The sequence below is a fragment of the Trachurus trachurus genome (assembly GCF_905171665.1).
Source record: "Trachurus trachurus genome assembly, chromosome: 1".
NCBI classification, from domain to species: Eukaryota; Metazoa; Chordata; class Actinopteri; order Carangiformes; family Carangidae; genus Trachurus; species Trachurus trachurus.
In genome coordinates this window covers 16,820,435-16,840,700 of record NC_139891.1, presented here as the reverse complement: position 1 = coordinate 16,840,700, position 20,266 = coordinate 16,820,435, and the positions used below count along the sequence as shown (strand labels likewise).

At 40.2% G+C, this 20,266-nt stretch overlaps 2 protein-coding genes across 3 annotated transcripts; one reads left to right on the top strand and one right to left on the bottom strand.

Annotated features, from left to right (window-relative positions):
* The first annotated feature begins 1,086 nt into the window (after nucleotides 1–1,086).
* LOC310992771 (uncharacterized protein) lies at nucleotides 1,087–8,634 on the top strand. Its single transcript, XM_083980944.1, has 10 exons — nucleotides 1,087–1,250; nucleotides 1,780–2,052; nucleotides 4,373–4,681; nucleotides 5,473–5,583; nucleotides 5,671–5,721; nucleotides 6,124–6,159; nucleotides 6,262–6,300; nucleotides 6,395–6,427; nucleotides 6,543–6,590; nucleotides 8,493–8,634. Exons 1-10 carry the CDS (start codon nucleotides 1,130–1,132, stop codon nucleotides 8,579–8,581), a joined length of 1,110 nt encoding a protein of 369 aa, XP_083837070.1. The 5' UTR covers nucleotides 1,087–1,129; the 3' UTR covers nucleotides 8,582–8,634.
* A 16-nt stretch (nucleotides 8,635–8,650) lies between these two features.
* fam114a1 (family with sequence similarity 114 member A1) lies at nucleotides 8,651–18,698 on the bottom strand. Of its 2 annotated transcripts, none has more exons than XM_083980923.1 (13): nucleotides 18,565–18,698; nucleotides 16,610–16,942; nucleotides 15,690–15,774; nucleotides 15,376–15,605; nucleotides 14,361–14,495; nucleotides 14,004–14,156; nucleotides 13,765–13,921; nucleotides 11,984–12,069; nucleotides 11,556–11,774; nucleotides 11,289–11,428; nucleotides 10,992–11,064; nucleotides 10,485–10,538; nucleotides 8,651–10,077 (listed from the first exon to the last, which is right to left on the bottom strand). In XM_083980923.1, the coding sequence occupies exons 2-13, from the start codon at nucleotides 16,934–16,936 to the stop codon at nucleotides 9,952–9,954; spliced, it is 1,785 nt and encodes a 594-aa protein (XP_083837049.1). In that variant the 5' UTR covers nucleotides 16,937–16,942; nucleotides 18,565–18,698; the 3' UTR covers nucleotides 8,651–9,951. The 2 variants fall into 2 exon arrangements, with proteins under 2 accessions (XP_083837049.1, XP_083837048.1); XM_083980922.1 differs by having other exon boundaries at nucleotides 8,652–10,077; nucleotides 13,726–13,921.
* Nucleotides 18,699–20,266: the final 1,568 nt, after the last annotated feature.

Here is a 20,266-nt window from a genome sequence, read left to right as displayed (position 1 = left end):
CGCATGTGTTGACAAATTGATGAGACTGTTTTCTCAGTTTGTGGTGCGATTGTGCCTTTGCATGTGTTTTCTTAAATTGCAGTAAGTTAAGCCCTCAGGGCCACCGTACATAATAGATCAAATTATGGGAAACTGTTACTGATTCACTTGTGATTTATCATTTGATAATGATGTGATTCATTAATTATCATACTATCTGATAATTATGAAAGATAGTAGCTCATGATCAAGATACACTTTCATTCAGCTGAGACAGAATGACAAATTGATAAACAACGACTGTGTGCCTGATCTACTGTCATCATCATCATCTATCATCTAGTTTCTGATATGTAGTATCTAAACTTTTTATAATTTGGGTCTCATAATCAAGAAAAAAAAATTATTATAAATGGAAAATTGGCAGATTATCCCATAACTATAGAAAGAAAGTTGTTTGGATTTCAGTAACACGATATTGAAATACAAATAATCATATCTTAATGTGTAAATTGTATCATTTACTCCTACTTTACTTTACTGAAAACACATGAGTAAGAGAGACTGAGTCATGATGAGTAACCCTAACCCTTCCTCAAAATGATGAGAAAAACATGAACAACAAAAAAAACTAAATTGTAGGAAGTTTTTTTCTCTCCTCATTTTCACACAGTCACCTTACACATTCTTTAAACTTTAAACACTTCTCTCTCTCTGTTTTACACTGAGGGAGGACCTAATCTTTCTTTCTTTCTAGAACCACATCATCTTTGTTTGTGTTGTAGTTCATACAGCTCATAAACTCAATGAAAAGGTTAAAAACGAAGAAAAGAAAAATGTGTCCCTCTCTTCTGAAGAAAGCATCAGCCTTCACACGGCCTCTCATACAACAACACTACAGCAGACACAACAACATTTCTACTTACACATTGCTGACAGAAACTCTTTGCCGTTGGTGTGGCTCTCCGTTTCTCACTCTCTCTGAGAAAATGACAGGAAGTGTAATAGGAAGTGCAGCGTTGACTCGCCTCGCATTGTGCGAATTGTGCGCCTCGTTGCGTCGTCGCCTGCCTCTACATGAATTATGATTAATATTCTTAGGGCGGCTTTAAACTCTACAAAAGGCTCCTCTGACGCGCAGTGACGGGGGATGTATGGATGTTTGTTTGACTGTGGTGCAAACATGTCAAGAGCAGCACTGGCCAAACTGTTCGTCCTCGTGATCCTCACCTTCATCATCTGCCTCCCAGAGTTTTTCACACTATACAGAGGTGGGTCATCTAAAACATTGCTCTATTCATTTGTGTGTGTACATGTGGACTGTGACATTACTATCAGGACCCAAACTCAAACTCTGTTTAAGTTCTTTCACCTTTAAAAAGGAACTAAACTTTATTTTCTTGAGTCACTTTGTCTTGTTTCTTCCTTTCACTCTGATTCGACCCGTTTTTTCTTCCTCTCTCTTTGTGTCTTAGATAAAAAATCGGACTCAAATATAGCCCCATGCAACGCTGAATGACAGCAGCTTTGAAAATGTTTCCGCGTTTTTGTTGCTTTGAGAAGCTTGTTCTCTTTTTGAGAGAAACATGCTGACCTTTGTACTTGTGCACGTGTTTGCCTTCAATGGTTTTGTTTTTTGTTTCTCCCTCTCTGCCTTTCCCTCTCTGTCTCTCTCTGACAGATATACTGTAAACTAGAGGCAACATTTTGAGATCTTGCTGTTTTCTGACCCGAGGGCCTTTTGTTGTTTCTCCATTTAAAACCCACTATTACTGAGAGATCTGACTTTCCTTCTTTTAGTATCAACAGTCAACTTCTCCTGTCTGCCCTACCGTCCCTGTGAGCGAGGCAACGGCAAGACTGGGGATGCTGCAACTAAGAGAAAAGATATGTGTGACCCCTCTCAGACGGTGGAGCGGGAAAAGTGGAAGCAGGCCTGCACACAAGGGAATCAAGGCAATGTGGCAGATCCGGCAGCGGACTCTGAGAGAGAAGATGACGACTCAGAAAAGAGCTGGTTCATGTGTCAAACAGATATGGACGTGGCAGAATTACACAACATCTCATCTTCAGGTATTACACATGCTAATGTTAAAAGACATGTTGTTTTAAGTGGCATGGTTCTGGGCGTCAGACATTCATAGTCAGAATTTACCCTAACACTTTGTGGGTAAATTGTGACTTTTTCATCAAAAGAATTCTTTCTTCTTTTTTTTCATATCTAATGACGACATATACTCATGACATTTCTATCAACCAATGGCTGATAACATTTTTATTACACTTCCCATTCACAGTGGCCTGATAATCATCAACAGCAGATAAGATGTGCTTAACGAATGTGTTTCAGTCTGTGTCTGTGGTTACTGTGCTCTCTGCATCTGGTGTCTGTGTCAAAGATCGTACGTGAGAGAAAAGACACACTAGTAGACCCTGTAGCACAACTGTACAACCACAAATGAACTGTAGGTTGTTGTACATCAGCAGAGTGGTGACTCTTCTCAAGAAAAATAACCTTAAGCTTTTCTTAAATTGTTTTAAACATCAACATCTCATCAACCTCAGAGCTCTGACTTAAAACATTTTATTACATTTTGTTTCAAGTTCTACCTACAGCCTGTCAACATCAATGTGACTGGAAGTTAACCCACTATTGGAAACTAAAGTGTTTCTGTAATTAGATATCTTTTAGATTCAGTTAAGTGACTTGCATAAGGAAGCTAACAGACTATGAGGAGACTGCAGTTGTAATATCAGAGCTACTTGTTATCATCCTACCCACAGATATCACTGCGTTTCATGTCTTTGCCTCTACTTGAATAAATGAACTGTGCATAATTTCTGGAGGTTTCGTCTGGTTTGGGCTTGCCCTGGTTGGTGCAAGCTCTGGGTAGCAGGGGAGTGTGAACAAGCTCGTTTTCCCTAGACATCAAACCTTTTGTGCTGCTGATACAGAGCACAGTGGTGCATGTGATCACTCCTAATGCATGAACAACTGTGTTCAATAAAGCTAATGCTAGCAGCTTTCATTGAAGCTTCCAGATCTGCCACTCAACCCACCACCACTTTTCTTCAGCGCTCACTTCAGTGACATTAGCACCTTTTCCTCATTAGAGGTCAAGGATGCCACAAAATCGTTCTGCTCTGACCACATGTTTACATGGTTTGTGTCCTCTATCGAGCAAACCAAGCAAACCTGCCCCACTCTAACTTACCTCACCCACGGTTGACTGACACCATTTGAAAGCTTACTGACGCAGCTGTGCTCAAGGACTCTTAGCTAGTTCTCATCAGCAGTACCACAGACACTATCTGCTTGTTTATCAGCTGACAATTTTCTGAACCTGCATATCGCTCTCATTCCCTGAGTAGTTTCATCAAATGTCCATCCCAGTGCAGCCAAAGGAGGTGTAATACTACTGCATACACATTTGCAGCGGACCCCATTCCCACAAACCCTCTTGAAGCCATTTCTCCCACCATTGCACCAGCAGTCACAAGTGATTAAAGCTTCACTGGCTTAGGGAACATTTCCAACAGAACGGGCTCAGGAAAGTCCTCTGTTCAAAAAATCCCTCACTTGATCCGGCTCAATAGGAGAACATAGACTGCTGCCACTACTTCCTTTGCTGCCTATGTGCCTTTGAAGCAGGTCTCAGCTCTTCTATCAAGGAAAAACATCTTTGATCCAAGTCAGGCTTAGAAAGTGGCCACGCTACTGAAACAGCTCTGGACCAATCACGGGTCTTTGATGCATTCTGCACCCCCTCCTTGAGTCCAATTATCCACTCCATGCTTCTCACATCACTGCTATGCAGATGACGCCCAGCTTTACAAGTCAAACACCCCAGATGACAAGACCATTTCTGCTGTCCCAGCTCTTGGTCCAGGCCATGGGCGCCACCACACCCCTTTTACTGGTCCACAAGCCCCAGTATTAATGTCAATCTTCAGGTTACGCAATGATGCAACCAGTGAGTTTTGGGCGCAAATAAGGAGGAAAGCAGGAAAAAAAGAAAAGGTAATGACACTACTAAAGGAGATAGAAATGCTAAGAGTTAAGTAAGAATAAGGAAGCCGACGGTTGTATGGATGGTTTGTGGGCGGTTTTAAGTAAGCATGTTTTTTGTTGCTATTTTTTGTTGTGCAGTGTTATTGATCAGGAGTGATGAGTCCCATCGTTGTGTGGGCATGATATTCACATCAGTGCTTGCATAGCACGGTTCAGGGGTCAAGTGTCACTGCACTGTGGACAGCAATGTTTTTGTGTGTAGTGGGTGTATGTGTGTACCTAATTAAGGAAACTAACATTTCATTTAAGATATTCTTTAAACAATAATTGCATTCTTTGAAACTATATTGATCAGTAACAATATGTTCCCTATCTTTCTAGCCACACCTGTGCAAGAACATCTCGAGGTGGAAGTAGAGCTTCAGCTCGGTGATGCAGAGCCTCTGATTCTCACGTTGTACGGCAGCGGCAATCACAGCTCCTTACACCTCCTCCCACCGGAGGAGCAGGAGGAAGAGGATGATGAGAAGAAAGGTGATGACGGGTGTAAAGCATTTTACTGCTGTCTCCCTGTCCCGCCCAACTCAACGGACTCAGCCAATCAAAGCCACTGTCTCCTTTGGCTCGCCAATCAAACAGTTTCAAGTGCAACAGCAAAGGAAAAGCTGCCATGGAAACGGACACAGAGAGGTTGGTGTCAGGATGAGAGAGCAGAGCCTCTTTGTTCCCCATGTGGTCAGTGTGGCTTCGCTCTCAGATCAGAGAGGAGGCAATAAGAGACGGGGAAATAGGCCACTCTGTTTTCATTTAGGTGGAAGTGATTCAGTCACATTCAAACCCACAATGGAGCCATTTTTTCCAATAGAACGAATTTCTCTCAATCCTTCTCCTGGACTCCTCTTTCAGCTTTGTTCCTCTTTCTGTCTGTGCAGTGTATGATCCGTCACATTTTCCCAGAGTTACACTACATCTTAATCTATTGTATCTCCAAGGCCGTATTGATCTTGGCTTTGTTCTCTTTCTAGTCGGCTCTCCAACACTCCTCTGTGCGTAGTCATATTTTCCAGTGTACACAACGAAAATCGGAACTCCATTTATTCTTCTCCACCACTCTTTTCCATTTACTCTTTTTCCTTTCCTGTGCTTATTTTCCAGCACTTATTCTTCTACTCCTCTGATTCTTCCACATACATAGTTTTATACCCTGAATTCACCGATGTAAACTAGTAAATAACATGACAACTATGTCATCTTCTGTTTTAAATCTGGACAAACACAATGTCATTGACAGTGTTTAGGCAAAATTGCCAAATGTTTGCATTTAATTTTGCATTTGATAATATTCATGCTGATTTAAATTGTAAGACATTTCTTTTGATATTGTACATAATAAATTATAAATCATTTACATAAAATTCAATACTGACAATTGCTGCTGCAGCAACTAAATCTGTCTGTTGTAATCCCTCTCTAACTTCTAGATGAGTGGCGGTGCATGCTCAGGGTGGTCTGGCTGGCTCTGCTGTTTGTGGTGCTCCTGACTGTAGTTACAACTGTGTTCGGCCAAATCTACTCAGAGAGACGCCCCCGCAGTGAGACACAGATGATACAAGAAAGCACACATATGATATTTGGTTTAGTTTGATCTCTGGAAGTTGAGCCATTTTTTTCTTTTTCAGAAAAGTCCACAGTGAGCCCTGCTTACAGCCTTAATGCTCAGACGTCAAGTGGTAGGCTACATTTTATTTTCTTAAATACACTTTTCTCCTCGACTTCACACATTTCCTTATGCATTCTTTTAAATGCTGTACACATTTTGAAAACCAACTGAAAGTAAATTATTGAAAGTAAAATAATAAATACATTAAAGATAAAATCACTTTTGATTTTTCTATCGCAGAAGTATCCAAGTCAGTTGGCATTAAGAGTAAATTCAAACTTTCTCCCAATTGTTTTGATTTACATGCACATTCCTGGTCATCTGTCACATGTCACTGTATTAGAGCATATTGTTTTTATGAAAATCCTAATTAATTAACGAGATTGCAATAAAAGAGATCATTTTAAATATAGCAGAACATGTTGTGCAATAATGAAAATATCTGATATGTTGCTGATGATGTTTCAACCAGATGGAAAGAAGAGCGGAGGAATCGTGATACCCAACGGTAAATAACTGTTGTAATCTGCACAATATTATTCCATAAATATATAGAATGATGTTTTAGAGAGGCGAGCGTATATTCTAATGGCCTGTAATTGTCCAATAGGGCAAGATGTTCTCTTACATCAGTCCCGGCGGTGGTCAGGTCAGTTTTTGAATCCATATATAGTCCGGAAGAAAATTATTTGATCTGTTGTTTCATTTCTCTGCTTCTCCTTTTTCTTTCTTCCAATCGACAGAACTGGCACCCATTGAAGAAGCTGACTCAGAAGGTAGGCAATGACTCACACAGATACTTCAACTAATTAAGAGAAATGTATGAAACCAGACACAGATACGATTCATTCTGTGAGCTCCTGTGATACTCTTCTCCTCTGCCTTTTTCAGAAGACATAGAGACTCTGCTGGATGAAAACTTCAACCAAGACTACACTGGTAAACTCTCTACCACATAACTTCTACTACTGTATGAGCTTAAAGAGGATACTAGGAGTATACTGTATGTTTGTCTTTCCATTGAGAACTACAATGAGAAAACTCTCATTGTATAAAGCAGATATTCAAGTGAAAGTCCTGCATTTAGCTGGAGTTCTCAACTACACTAGATCTGAAGTAAACTGGGGCCAAACAGACTGTGATATGGCTACATGATTCAAAAGGTTTGTCTATACATTACCGACATTCGGTTTGAATCCAAAATCATCCACCTGGAGCAGGTTATATAGGTGGAGTCAATAGGGCTGCTCCTATACTCCAGTTAACACATGCAAAGACACAAACGCACAACAAATTCAGAAAATAGCCTCCTTAATTTGACAACATTGTTTCTCTGGTGGTGACACAGAAAGGTGATGGACCCTGCAGTTTCTGTTCAGTGCTTTAGATAAACCAGAGTCCCCCATATGGGGGACTTGAAGCATTTGCAGAACAATCACAGAGCCACCATGTCAGAAGCTGGCCCACAGCCTGTAAAAACCATGTTTTTATGACCCAAACACAGCCCAAACTACTCAAATAAACAACTAAACATCAAACTTCATGAAGTGCCTCTGTGTGGACCCAGTCGCGACATTTCTGGCTAGTAGCCTATACTATTATGCAAGACACATCAACTACTGCTTATATGAAAGAGCCCGCTACAAAGATTGGAACAACACATAGCACCATAGACTGTAAAAGCATAGCACCTGCGGCTAACACAGATGCTACACAGAAGCACGGCAGAGAGAGAAGCCAAAAACGAGCAAAGTCGAGCAAACACAGACACTGCTTGGCCAAAACATGGTTGTAAATTTCCTCTTACCTTTGCTGTTTTGCCGTGAAAAGTTTGTTATGGGTAGCTAAATCCAGATAATTTCTAATATTGAGTTTCCAGTTGAACTTTGACCGGTGTTACATCTAAACCGGTCCGGACAGGCTTTAGGAGGGGGGGAACCTTTGTGAGCGCGCGCACAACAGCCTGCACGTCACGCATTTCAGGATTCTGCTGATTCTGATTGGCTCATGAGAAGAATTATGATTCTGATTGGCTGCCAGTTAGTCAAGCGCAGAGCGATAGATATAACATCTATCGCTCTGGTCAAGCGCATCAACGTGGGTATTAGCCTCACTCTATTGGCTCTAACGGTTCAAATGAGCTGTCAATCACTCGAATCAACCAATCCGCTGCAGAGATAGAGCCAGACGTAACTGCACCCAAATAAGCTGCTCTCAGTGATTTAAGCAGAGGGACACAGAGGGCCTAGAAAGTAGGCTAGTTGTTATTTAGTCCCGGTTGATTTTTTTTTCAGTTAGTTTATGTAAATTGTGTGAAAATAAAGATTAAACAATGGTTTATAGTGGCAGGTGGTTACAAGCTGTGCCAAAAATTTACATTTTGGAAAGCTTGTCCGAATATTTTGTAGTAAAATCTAAATCTCAATAATTTTGTAGCCTACTGCTTCACTTTATCAGAATCAACCACTGCAGAGATACTGTTCATACATTGTACAATGATTGATAGAGGTTTTGAGCTTTTGCAGCATCATTCTGAAGGACACTCATCCATAATATGATTTTTTTAGGCGAACATTACATTCATTTAATTTTTGCTGTGTGTCATCCTCATTTACTCTTCACCAGTAACACATATACTGAAATTTACACATCAATTACACAGCAATTTTTCAATTTTTCCCTTTACTATGACACCAAAAGTATTCAAATAGACCTTGTGGTTGCAGAGATATACTAATTTTATTATGGATATGCAATTTTAGAGAAACGGCCTAAAAAATAGGCTTGGTTTTTAACACGTTAAAAAAAAATCATTAATACTTTCGCCTCATCTATCTGCAGCAAATCTCCATCATCGTGGTCATCCACCCACCTTGTATCTGACAGAGGAGCAGCCACAGGACTGCAGCACAGAAATGGATTTACTGTAAATTGAAAAAGTAAAGTGAATGAAGACATCTGAGACCCATGAAGCTGGTTAAATTGTATTTATTTTTTTCATGTCATCCTCAAACAGTCTTAGGGCTTTTTTTTATTAGAGGGAAGTTTAGATACATAAGTAAACTGTCTAAAGTTAAATAAATGACTTTGCTCCCAAACATTTTTGAGCTCAGATTACGTTATATTCTAAGGCAGAAGCATGGTTGATAAACAGTCTAACACCATCTCGCTATAGCTGTGAGGAGCCAAAACATTATGACAGGTCTGATTAATAATTTCCCTGCTTAATAACTTTCTTCTTGCCTGCATCAGTGTATTTCTAAAAGGGGGGTAAAGAAGAGGAACAGAGAGATGTAAATAACTGCAGGCTGGAAGCTAAGAGTCAATTTAACACTGGATATTAAAAAAAACTAAACAGATGCACTGTGAGCACCTCAGGGCTTCTGCTAAACTCCACAGGTACGTAGTCAAGTGGGAAAATGGTTGATATATTTATCTCTAAGGATCAAGGAGGATATAAACCTAAAGATCCTGGCAAAACAATACTAAACGCCTTGATTCAAGGGATGAGAAAAAATGAAATACACTAGATGTTTTGGCTTCTGCTGTCTGCCAGGTGGGAAATGTGCTGATATGTTTCTCTGCAAAAAATGTCAAACTGTTAATATAACAAAACCAGAGAAGAACTCACCTACACTATGTCACAAGAGGAGAAGTTGAAAAAATATTTTCTAATTCAAAATATGAAGACCAAATTATTCTTGTTTGAATCAAACCTGACAGGTCTGGAATAAAAGGTAGTGTTTTTTTCCACATAATTTAACATATAAAAACAACAACAAAAAATGTGGTTTGTCATAATTAATACTGGCAGTTTGCTTCAGTCCAGATTAATACAATTCAGCAAAACATACATTTCATTATAGTGTTATTTAAACTTAGCAAGAAGTGCAAAGTATGCTTTATACATTAATGTATAGTCCCTTCAACACAGTCAGTTACCACTGTGTATAGTTTTTGGTTCAGTATTTTGGAGACGGAGTAAGTCACAGCTGAGACTAAATCACATCTGGTAATTTGGTTCCTCAAAGCAAAAATATCAACAGAAACAAAATAACATTCAGAGATACATGGTGGAGGAAACACACACACAACCTGCATGTGGCACATCTCCACTCATCTGTTCATTAAACTGTTATCTATTAGATTATATTCTGCATATCTAAATAACATCATCTGCTTGATGCTATGGCACTTAACATTGATATAAGCATGTAATCTATAATAATCTAATCTCTGTTACTCACTGTACAATAATATTAAGACAAGCGGGTGAGCAGCGTGTGTGTCTGTGTGTGTGTTAGTGCTGTGTCTCTGCTGCAGGTTCTGTTGTGGGTCGGCAGTGTTGGCTCTGGATGTGAGAGATCTGCAGGACGGGAAGCAGCAGCTGAAATGCATTCTGGATGTAGTTGGTGCTGTTGGAGCCCTGCAGACAGGAAACCTTCATCATCACCATCATAATCATAGTCATCAACATCGCTTCCCAAATGTTAAAGCATAATCAAATATGTTTAAGAATTAGGGGGTGATATGAAAAGAAAAACAAACTGTGCTGTTTAGATTATTCTATAATTTATTATGTAGAGCCTAAATATATTGGACCTATGTTTAAACTATTTTTTCATACATTAGTTAAATATATCTTAAAACATGTTGCAGAGGTATCACTTCCTTCCCCATCAACAAGTTAAATGTGATTGCAATTGTCACAGCACTCACAGTGATCAACACATTTCTGGCAGTCATTAGTTTCATTCATCACAAATTGATATAGATATATAACTAAATTAAAAATTTATTAATTTCTGGCAGAAACAAATCTGTGTATCTCACCTCTAGCAGGACGCTGTCCACTAGTGGATTTAACTCCTCTGCTTTCCGTTGGCCCTGTGAGAGAGAGAGAGAGAGAGAGAGAGAGAGAGAGAGAGAGAGAGAGAGAGAGAGAGAGAGAGAGAGAGAGACTTTTATGGTAAAAACACATCAAAATGTATTGACATTAAAGTATAAGGCAGGTGATATTTCAGATTTTCCTCATTGTCGACAAATTCCAGGAATAAAAACAACTGACTGTGATATGAAGTGGCAGGCCGCTTATTCCCTCATTATTTTCCCAAGCACATAAACGTTTCACAATTTCACTGAGTGACATTTTTCCTCTGTTGTGTATTGCTGGAAGATGGAGGAGAACCCCTTTTATACTTTGACATTTTCCTTCATTACCACAGAAGAGTATCCTGTTGCTATTTCACCAGCCAACATGTTGCTCCACTAACAAAAGATGACATTTGAAAAAAAAAAAAAAAACTATAACTGACTTCCTACACACACTAACACACCTACCCCAACCAGATGCAGAGTATCTGAGAACTTCTTAGCCAAACACTCCACCTCCTTGCACATGGCACATGTCAGCCTGGAACAAAACAAACAAAGGACATTTTGGTTAAACTTGGTTCTGTGAGTGTAGTGCTGCTTACACAGACATGGACACACACACACAGACCGTACACGCAAACACACACACACACAAACACACACACACACACACACACACACACACACACACACACACACACACACACACACACACACACACACACACACACACACACAAACAGTACATGCAAACACAAGCACCTGGTGAGGATGTGTGCCTGGTCTCTGGCTGGTTTCTCTAAATCCTGGCCATGGAGGATGAGCTCTGCCACCTTGTGGAGCTGCTCAATACTGCGAGCCGTCACTTCAGCCAGACTGCCGACTGATGACAGGTAGACAACCTGCAGGGGTGAACACACACACACACACACACACACACACACACACACACATACAGTATCACTATATATAATCAAACTGTGGCGAAGAAGATGCAAGTAAAAAAAGTTGTTGTTGAGTTGACTTCACCTCTGCAGATCTGCTGTCATTCTCTTTCTCCTTCTTTTCCTCCTCTTCTCCCTTCACCTCCTCCTCCACCTGCTTCTCTCCATCTTTCTTGTCCTCCTTCTTCTCGCTCCCTTCAGAGGAGCCCTCTCCTCCCGGATGGTCCTGCGTTTCCCTGCCAACTGTCTCCGTAGTGACAGGCTGTTCCACCTCGTTCACCCAATCATGAGCCCTCATCCGAGCCTGGAGACGCATAATTACTACCCATCAGCTCTGCATGGTGAGAGATGATCGTCCTGATGTATGCTAATTATATGCATCTACAGGATTATGCTAATGTGGTTCTATATAAGTGAATTTGATTATGCAGTTGGGCTTCAAAGGTGATAACTTTTATATTACTTCTAAGGCCGCAGCAGGAGTGTATGCATGTGTGTGTATGTCTGTGTCACCTTGTTGAGTTTGTCTGGCGTGGCAGCGATGTGAAGCTCAAACAGCAGCTCAGTGAGAACGCTCACAAACTCCTCTCCGTCAGCGGCTAGCAGAAACAAACACACACACACATATATATACAGATAAACACTTGTCATGTTAGCATATTTCTACTCACTCATTGTATGTTAAAAGTCATTGATGCATTAAGCCAAAACTGATAACAGATTTCTACCACATGCCATAAAAGCCTTGATTTCCCCCATGCTGAGTTCATGACGATCTTGTATCTTTGCCTTCAGCAAACAGCACAACAGAGATTTGCTGAGCTGTGAACTTTTTAATAAATTAATGCAAACTCCTGCATCTAAATTACAGCAAGAGTGTGATCATGCAGGTTTAATGTCTTGATCTAATAGATCGTTTCTCTTTATTTTTGGTTTATTTTTTCTAATCAGCGATGTGATGTGAATGCGTGGTTGGACCCTGAACACCAACACTGGATCAGGTGCCGTGTTAAAACCCTCCAGGTAAAAAGAGACCCATCGGCTTTGAACTCTGCACGGCTGTGACATCGCCTGAAGCACCTGTCACGCAGTAAAAGTTTACAAGTTGCTTTTCAAATCTAAAGAGACAAGGGAATGTTGAGATATGATGGAGACCAAAATTTTAAGTGACAACACCCCCCCCCCCCCCCCACCACCCAAACGCTGATTTTCACTTTGGTGGAACATTTTGACTTCCTCAGAGATCAGGAATTAAATGCCTCGAACGCTGCCTCCCAGAGGTAGCCAAGGTTTTCTTTAATTTCTGTATGCTCAGGGGAATTTTACTTTACTTATTACCATATAGTGCAACAAACAGGGTGAGACATGTGAGAGTTATTGTTTGCCATTGTCTCAGATTTCCATTTCATTTTGTCTTGTTTCTCTGGCTGGTTAGAGGAGCAGGAGTTGGACTGCATATGAGAGTCTGGGACAGATGCCTAGCAGGTACAATGGCCCTTAGGTTCATTGCAACTTAAGAAGACACATGCAAAGACACAAACGACACACACGACTTCAATTTGCAACACCCGACAAATATTTCCGGAGACACAAAAAAGTGAGGGTTCCAGCTAGACGTGCACTTTCGTTAACTACTTCCCAACTTAAGAAGCTCTGAAGACAGACACCTGTTAGTGGTGTTTGAATAAGATGAGTTTGTTTGATTTATCATAATGTTGATATCACATGATTAAGGTGTTAGTCTCAAGTTGGTCCCTCATTTTTTGTCCCCTGAAACATTTCTGTTGTGTTTCTGTTGTGCACGTGTCAAATTGATGAATTTGTTTTCTGAATTTGTTTTTCTCTTTGCATCTGTTTTCTTGAGCCACGCTGAGTTGTGGCCTTAGGGTCACTGCACAGCAGGAGAGTAAAGCTATTTTCTTTTGTCTTGAAGTTTTCTGTTTTCTTTTGGCCTTCAGAAACCTGTGCACCTCAATAAGCTGTCAGTATTGTCAGGTGGTGCACCATCATCTTCTTTGTGTAAAAGACGCCAATCACTGGTTCTGATAGCAATATAAAGTGGCAGCCTAGCTGCTTTGCTTACATAGTAAACTACAGCATACGACTGGAAAGAAAATTCAACCAAAGTGCAAAATCAGCTCTAATCCAGTGTCAGAGTTTGTGAACATTGAGAAATAGCTCCAGCTGATCCTGGGTCAGTGTTCAGGGACCAACTGTCCTCCAACAGGTCTGGTTACTCGGTTTGGGTCACTCACATAGGGGGGTAGAAGAGTGTAATTGGGAACTAAGATCACCGTTATCCTTCGTCTGTCCTCCTCCTCCTTCTTCTTCTTTCTCCGCTCCTTCCTCTTCCCTTTCCTCTTGCTTGATGAAAATATCTTTGATTAAAATCAGCTCCTTCTTCACCTCATCCTGCTGCTCTTCCACCAGGGACGACAGGAATGCTTGAACCTGGGAGCAGATACATTTGGCTTGATGAACAGTATTTGAAACCTGCTGTGTTTCTTTATATATTCCCCCACTGCTGCTTTACCTTGGCCTCGCTCTCATTGGACAAGATCTCCAGGGCCTCAAGGTGTGACAAGCCTTGGTAGTCGTCAAACAGAATACCATAGTGAGCTGTAGGTGCACTGATTGGCTGGTTACTCAGACGTGCACGCTCCTTCTCTTTGGCTTCCTTCAACATCTGAAAAAATCACAGTGAAACTGAAAAGTAACACTGCAGCACAGCTGTCATTACAGTATGTGCATTTCCACTGAAAAACACCAACTTATTCTTTCCACGTTCGCACACAATACACAGGTTTTATATTATTCATCTGACGGGAGGAGATGTATTGCCTGAGACTGTATATGAGCTGTGTGTGTGTGTAAGTAAATGTCTGCACACCTGACTCAGTGACACCGTCTTCTGCATCAGGGTCTTGGTCTTTTTGAAACCTGGGTCACTCTCAGCAAGAACAGTCATGGTCTTTTTCCCAATGAACTCCAAGGCATCCAGACCTCCACTGATCACAGACTTACCCTTAGAGAGACAAATATAATGGGACAACAATAAATAAAACTAATAATTAGAATTTGTAGAATAACATTAGAACTATTTAAGCCTGAAAAAGTTAATGAAACTGATGAAAAATTAAAATGAAATAAGGGTCAACATTTAAATCAAACACTTATCAAATTTATTGGTGAAATAATGCAACTAGAACTCACAATTGGCAAAGTACATATTTCAGGTATTAGTATTTTGATTTAGTTAGGGCCTATATTAAGAAACAGTTAAGAGATAGAAAGTTTTAAATGTAATACAGGATTTTAGACACTTATGTACTGTATGTACAGTATAATTATGTAACATTACGACACACACAGCAATATTCAGAACTACTTGCGCTTTTGAAAACACTCTGCCTGGCAGCTGTGTCTGGAATGTAGTTTCGGCTATGCATTTGCCTCGAATACAACTCATTCTCGTAATGCTACATGATTATTTCATAGTGTGGTGAATGTGCAGGTCACAACGTCTCCACGAGAGCGTTTTGGAGTTGTTGGATTGTGTATTTGATGAGTTTTGAGAGACAGCGGACTATATACCACTACCTCAATTATGTTAGCTGAGCAAAACAACATGCACCGACAATTAAAGGTAATTAACCTACCCCTATGACTATAGGGATTATGGCAATGGGTGAATTTGCCAAAATATTGAACTATCCCTTTAAGTTAGGTTTGTTTGTTTTGTTGGTGGCGAACCATTATGCTAACTGTTAAATTAGTGATGAGCTAACTGTTGTAAATTTTTACTTGTTTATATTCTGACATCAGGAAAAGCATGTTTGTTGTATGTATGTGTGTGTGTGTGTGTGTGTGTGTGTGTGTGTGTGTGTGTGTGTGTGTTCACTCACTGTGTTCTGCACAGCGTGTGTGATTGTAGAGAAAACACCTCTGTTTGAAACTGCTGCAACTGCAGAAGACTCCCCTGAACTGCCCATGTCGGTCTCTCCACTCTCTCCTTCTCCTCCGTCTCTCTTGACCTCCGCTCCCTCCTCCTGTTCTTGCGCCTCCTCTCCTACCGAGGTCTTGTGGAGACGCAGAGCTTCTCCTGCCTTCACCTTCACTGAGCTAAGGCTGTGACCTGCACACAAAGTTTAATCACTCACAGAGAAAGTGGAAATTACAAGATAAGAAACAAGGAGAACATGGCTCGATGAAGACGTACCCACGGTGGAGGTGGCGCTGCTCAGAAGAGATTTTCCCCATGAACTCCACCCTCCCCAGCCTTTGTCCTTCTCCTCAAGTGACCTCTGTCCACACAAACACACACACATATACATATATGTTATCAGTTCAAAAGCTTCAATATTGGATGCATAATTTGTAAAAGGACAAGGAGGCTCTACCCTGTTTATGTCTAGACCAGAGGTTCTCAACTAGTCTCACTCTGGGACCCACATTTTCCCATGGTCATTAAGTCGCGACCCACTTTTATAGAATTCAAACCAAGATTTTTTTTTTTAAAGCCTTTAAAAACTAATTTTGCTCTTTATTGAGCAAAGTGCATTTCAGGGCACATGAATGAAACTGAGGACCATGACAACTGCATGTACGGAAGTGAATAAAAAAATATCAAACTGCACAAAATGGAGACCAACAAAATGATATATTTGACTTCTAATGCATCTCTGCATTCAGAGCATATTCACAAAAGTGAATCAAATTGCACAAAATAAAGACCCACAAAACAAGGTATTTTCACTGCATTCAGGCCACATTAATAAGAAACTGATATCTTTGCATTCAGAGCAAATGGAGCAAATAATAAGAAACTGAGGAGGACCATTACAACTGCATGTGTTCACGTGTCTCGTGTGCCTTTCAAAATAAGTTATTTTTCAAAATAAAAGACATGTCCAACATCAGATGTGCATTAAATATTATTTACTTTTTTGACCAGCTGTCCGCGACCCATCCAGAACGGGTCCGTGACCCACTTTTGGGTCCCGACCCACCAGTTGAGAACCACTGGTCTATACAATATGATACTGAATTATGGGTAATTATCAGATTTCTAATTTCTATATCAATATCATTTGAAAATCTAATCAAGACTCAACACATAGCAAAACTATTGCAACAAACCTCCACTTCCTCCTCTGCAGGCTCTGTGTCCGGGTCGAGGCTCACCGGTTGGTCACACTCAATCACCTGACCATCAGCGGCGCACTCTGATTGGTAAGTCGGGTCCTGTGAAGTGTCATTAGTGGTGGTGGTGGTGGTGGGGTCGTCCTCTGTGGTGGTCTCCTCGGTGGACTGTGGGAGGCCTGAACTCTCAGGGATTAAAGGAGGCAGCAGAGGGGCCGAGGGCGTTGCAGGGTCTGATGGGACATCCTCACAGGGGGGCTGTTGTTCAGGTGGGTGGGTGGTGTCGGCAGTGGGCTCTGCATCGGGTTGGGCAACCTGGGACATGGTGATCTGTAAAATGACGGCAGATGATAGATTAAATGAGATTATAATTTAAATTAGTTTTCCATTGCATAGGATTAATCCTCATGACTGAATTTAAATGAGGACTTGTTCTGGAAGCTTCTCGTCTTTCTGTAGATTCAATCCAAAAGGTTTGCAAACAGAGCCAAAGCATGAGATGCTTGAATGAGGGGCACAGAGCGAAAGAAATGACAGATTAAATATAGTTCTGAGTCATACTATTATCTAACAAGGTTACACTTTGTCCTGTAAACAAACAGCATCTTACTGTGTCATGATACTCAGTACAATGTGATTTCAAACCTATTGTTCAGTCAACTGATCACTGGCTCTAACTTCCATGTGCAAAACTCGTAATTCAGCAGAAACACAACATCACATGCTTTGACTCGTATTGGCACAAGGTTCAAATAAGAATCAGTAAATCAATTCTGCATGTTTGCAAACGTTTGTTATTACTCAGCATCACCCAGCTGACCGCCACTGCAACAGATGTGTCTCTTAACTTCACCACTGCTGCAAGATATTTGTTTTGTTTTCAGTTAATAGTTATGCTTTCTGCCTGGTGTCACAATATTACTTTAGTGAAGTCCAGTCAATAAAGTAGCAGAAAATCACATTAGAAGTTATCTTGAGGTTGTTTTTTCATATAAAACAAGTTCAAGATGGTATTCATACAGTAATAGGTCACTGTGTCACTGTATCACTGTGGTGCTGCCCTGATAAACTCAATCCACAGTGCCTGGTGGAGCTGAGTATTGGTAAGTTACTGACAGCACAATACATAACTCACGATGTGGACACTTTTAAAAATGTGCACAGTAAGTGAGATCAATGTGATAAAATGCGTTTGTAAGTTTTGCACTTTGAGATCTGGGTCAGAGAAAATATAAAACATATAACACCACTTGTTGTCATTTTATGTTCAATGTCACCATCTACTGGTTATTTGCTGTGCATGCATTGATTTGATCACTGTCATTCCCCCCGTTTTCTATCACTATACTGAGTTTGTTTGTGTGTGTTTCTTGGAAGAAAATGATCCGTTGTCTCTGCCTTAGAGCTACTTTATGCGCAGTACATTTTTCCATAAACATTTGTCCAGAAGAAGATATGAGCTAGATGGCAATAGCTTGTAAATAAACAAGGTCAAATAAGTATAATGTGACCATTGACTGATGATTAAAATGTGACACTTGATGCATTTAATCTCCTGACATCTTGTGGTGGCATACAGTCCATGGAGCCTGGTAGGAATAAATAGCCTGACATTTAAACAGTCACTATGAGATTTTTCCATAAAGACTCCTGTTCTTCTTTTATTCCCGTCTGAACACATAGTTAAAGCCTGGCAGCGTACACAGCAACGACAGTCAACAAAGACCACTGTTCTATTTCAAAGCCATATATGACAATTAGTCTATTATTCACAGGACTATTATCATTTCAACAGACGTATCCTCTGCACTGCAGCGCATCCATGACAACTTCGTCTCATGCTCGCGCACATTTGTGTCTCTCAGTTTGTTGTTTGTTTGTTGCGGTCGGAGAAAACTTTACAAGACCTCAAAGACAGTTTTGTTTTTAATGAAAGTGACAGTGCAACTCACCCGTTTGGTGCCAGCGGCTCCTCTTCCGCCCCGCCACGTCGGCAGGCCGGTAGGTGACTCCGCCCGAAGAGTCACAGCAGCACAAGATGACTCCCTGCCTCAGGTTTGGCGTTAGCAAGCTAGCAAGCTAAAACAACTCAGTCAGCAGCCAATTTAACTAGAAAGTGCAACAAAGAGAAGAAAAAAAAACATACATGCAAATACCTCCTATTAATTTACAAACCTGATTAAATGAAAAGCACATAAAATATCTAATTAACATTTAACCTTCAATTGGCCATTTGTAAATTAGCCTCATTTCCTACTTGCGGATTGCATTCGCACAGTTTTGTGTTACATAAAAGTACATGGATACATTCTCACTGCAAATAAACGTATATGACATGTCTAACTTATATCATTTGGAAAATGTACTGACAAGAAATATTGCATGGTGAGGGTACATTAGTGTCCAGGGCAGGCCTACATCAGTTGTTGTTAGTTGCTTTGTAGATATTTTTATATGCACCTTGCAGCTGTGTGCAGCAATTAGTCTATACATATTTATTGATTAATTCGATTAGGTTTCATATTTTCATTTCATAACCAGAATCTGCAAAGTAACTTACTTAAGTAGTACGTTAGTGAAGCAAAAAAGCAAAGTAGTTAATTGGCTAATATTGCAAGAAGTTCCTGATATTAGGATAATCACAATTTGACTACTACTTTGTTTGTTTATGTTTATGTCCAAATCAAATCAAAACGTTTACTTAAAATGAGACCGAACAGCTTTCACCAGTTTTAATCCAGTTGGTCCAGCTCAGCCTCTTCTTCCTGAGAAGATTACGGCGAAACGAGTGCGCAGGAGGGAATCATCTCGTTTCGGCTGGACGCTGGTGTTTGTAGAGGAACCACACAAAAATCCTGTCCTTGGATATTTTAGTTTTAGTAAAACTCGCGATAACAGTTTGTGCAATAAGTAAATAACTTTACAATTACAGTCGGAAAACACATAACATTAAATATGCAATCATGTGTTTATTCTATATTACGCGTCGTTGGAGGCACGGCGGCTCGTTGGTCTAGGGGTATGATTCTCGCTTAGGGTGCGAGAGGTCCCGGGTTCAAATCCCGGACGAGCCCAATTTTTCGTCTTCACGAGGGTTTCTGTTATAGTCTATTTTGTTTTTCATCCATGAAACACATACACAGGCCAATTAATTGCTAAAAAAAAAAAAAAAAAAGGAAATTCCGCCGCTGGTAATTCTCCATAGACACGCTACAATTAAAAAAAAGAAAATGGTGATGATTTGGTGTCTCTTATTTATGTATATACACATATATTGTATATTTATTTATTTAAGGATAAAGATCAATATTATTAACTCTGGGGGTAGGAGGGTCGGGATTTTAAGATTAAAAATAGAAATGCCACATTATAAATACTCCATTATGCCAGAGGTGGCCTACATATGTGACCACATTTAAATAGCAGCCAGGTAGGTAACTTATTAAAAATAAAAACACATTATGCAAATGTGTAGCCTACTGTTGTAGGCTACCTCATATAGCATAAGTATAACTTAAATAGTGTCAAATAATACAATATTGTAAACTTGTGTTATGATGTAGGCTACTTATGGCTTTGAAACAAATCAGGTGGAAATGTCAATTCAATTCAGCTTTATTTGTATATGGCCAAATCATTATACAGTATATATTG

What these genes read in the sequence shown, in the direction of transcription:
- LOC310992771 (XM_083980944.1), top strand. Translation starts at nt 1,130, where the DNA reads ATGTATGGATGTTTGTTTGACTGTGGTGCAAACATGTCAAGAGCAGCA. An exon ending in GTTTTTCACACTATACAGAG is followed by an intron (nt 1,251 to 1,779) that starts GTGGGTCATCTA and finishes TCCTTCTTTTAG; the next exon opens with TATCAACAGTCAACTTCTCC. An exon ending in CTCAGAGAGACGCCCCCGCA is followed by an intron (nt 5,584 to 5,670) that starts GTGAGACACAGA and finishes TTTCTTTTTCAG; the next exon opens with AAAAGTCCACAGTGAGCCCT.
- fam114a1 (XM_083980922.1), bottom strand. Translation starts at nt 16,936, where the DNA reads ATGTCCCAGGTTGCCCAACCCGATGCAGAGCCCACTGCCGACACCACC. An exon ending in AGACGGTGTCACTGAGTCAG is followed by an intron (nt 14,157 to 14,360) that starts GTGTGCAGACAT and finishes TGATTTTTTCAG; the next exon opens with ATGTTGAAGGAAGCCAAAGA. An exon ending in CGCCAGACAAACTCAACAAG is followed by an intron (nt 11,775 to 11,983) that starts GTGACACAGACA and finishes ATGCGTCTCCAG; the next exon opens with GCTCGGATGAGGGCTCATGA.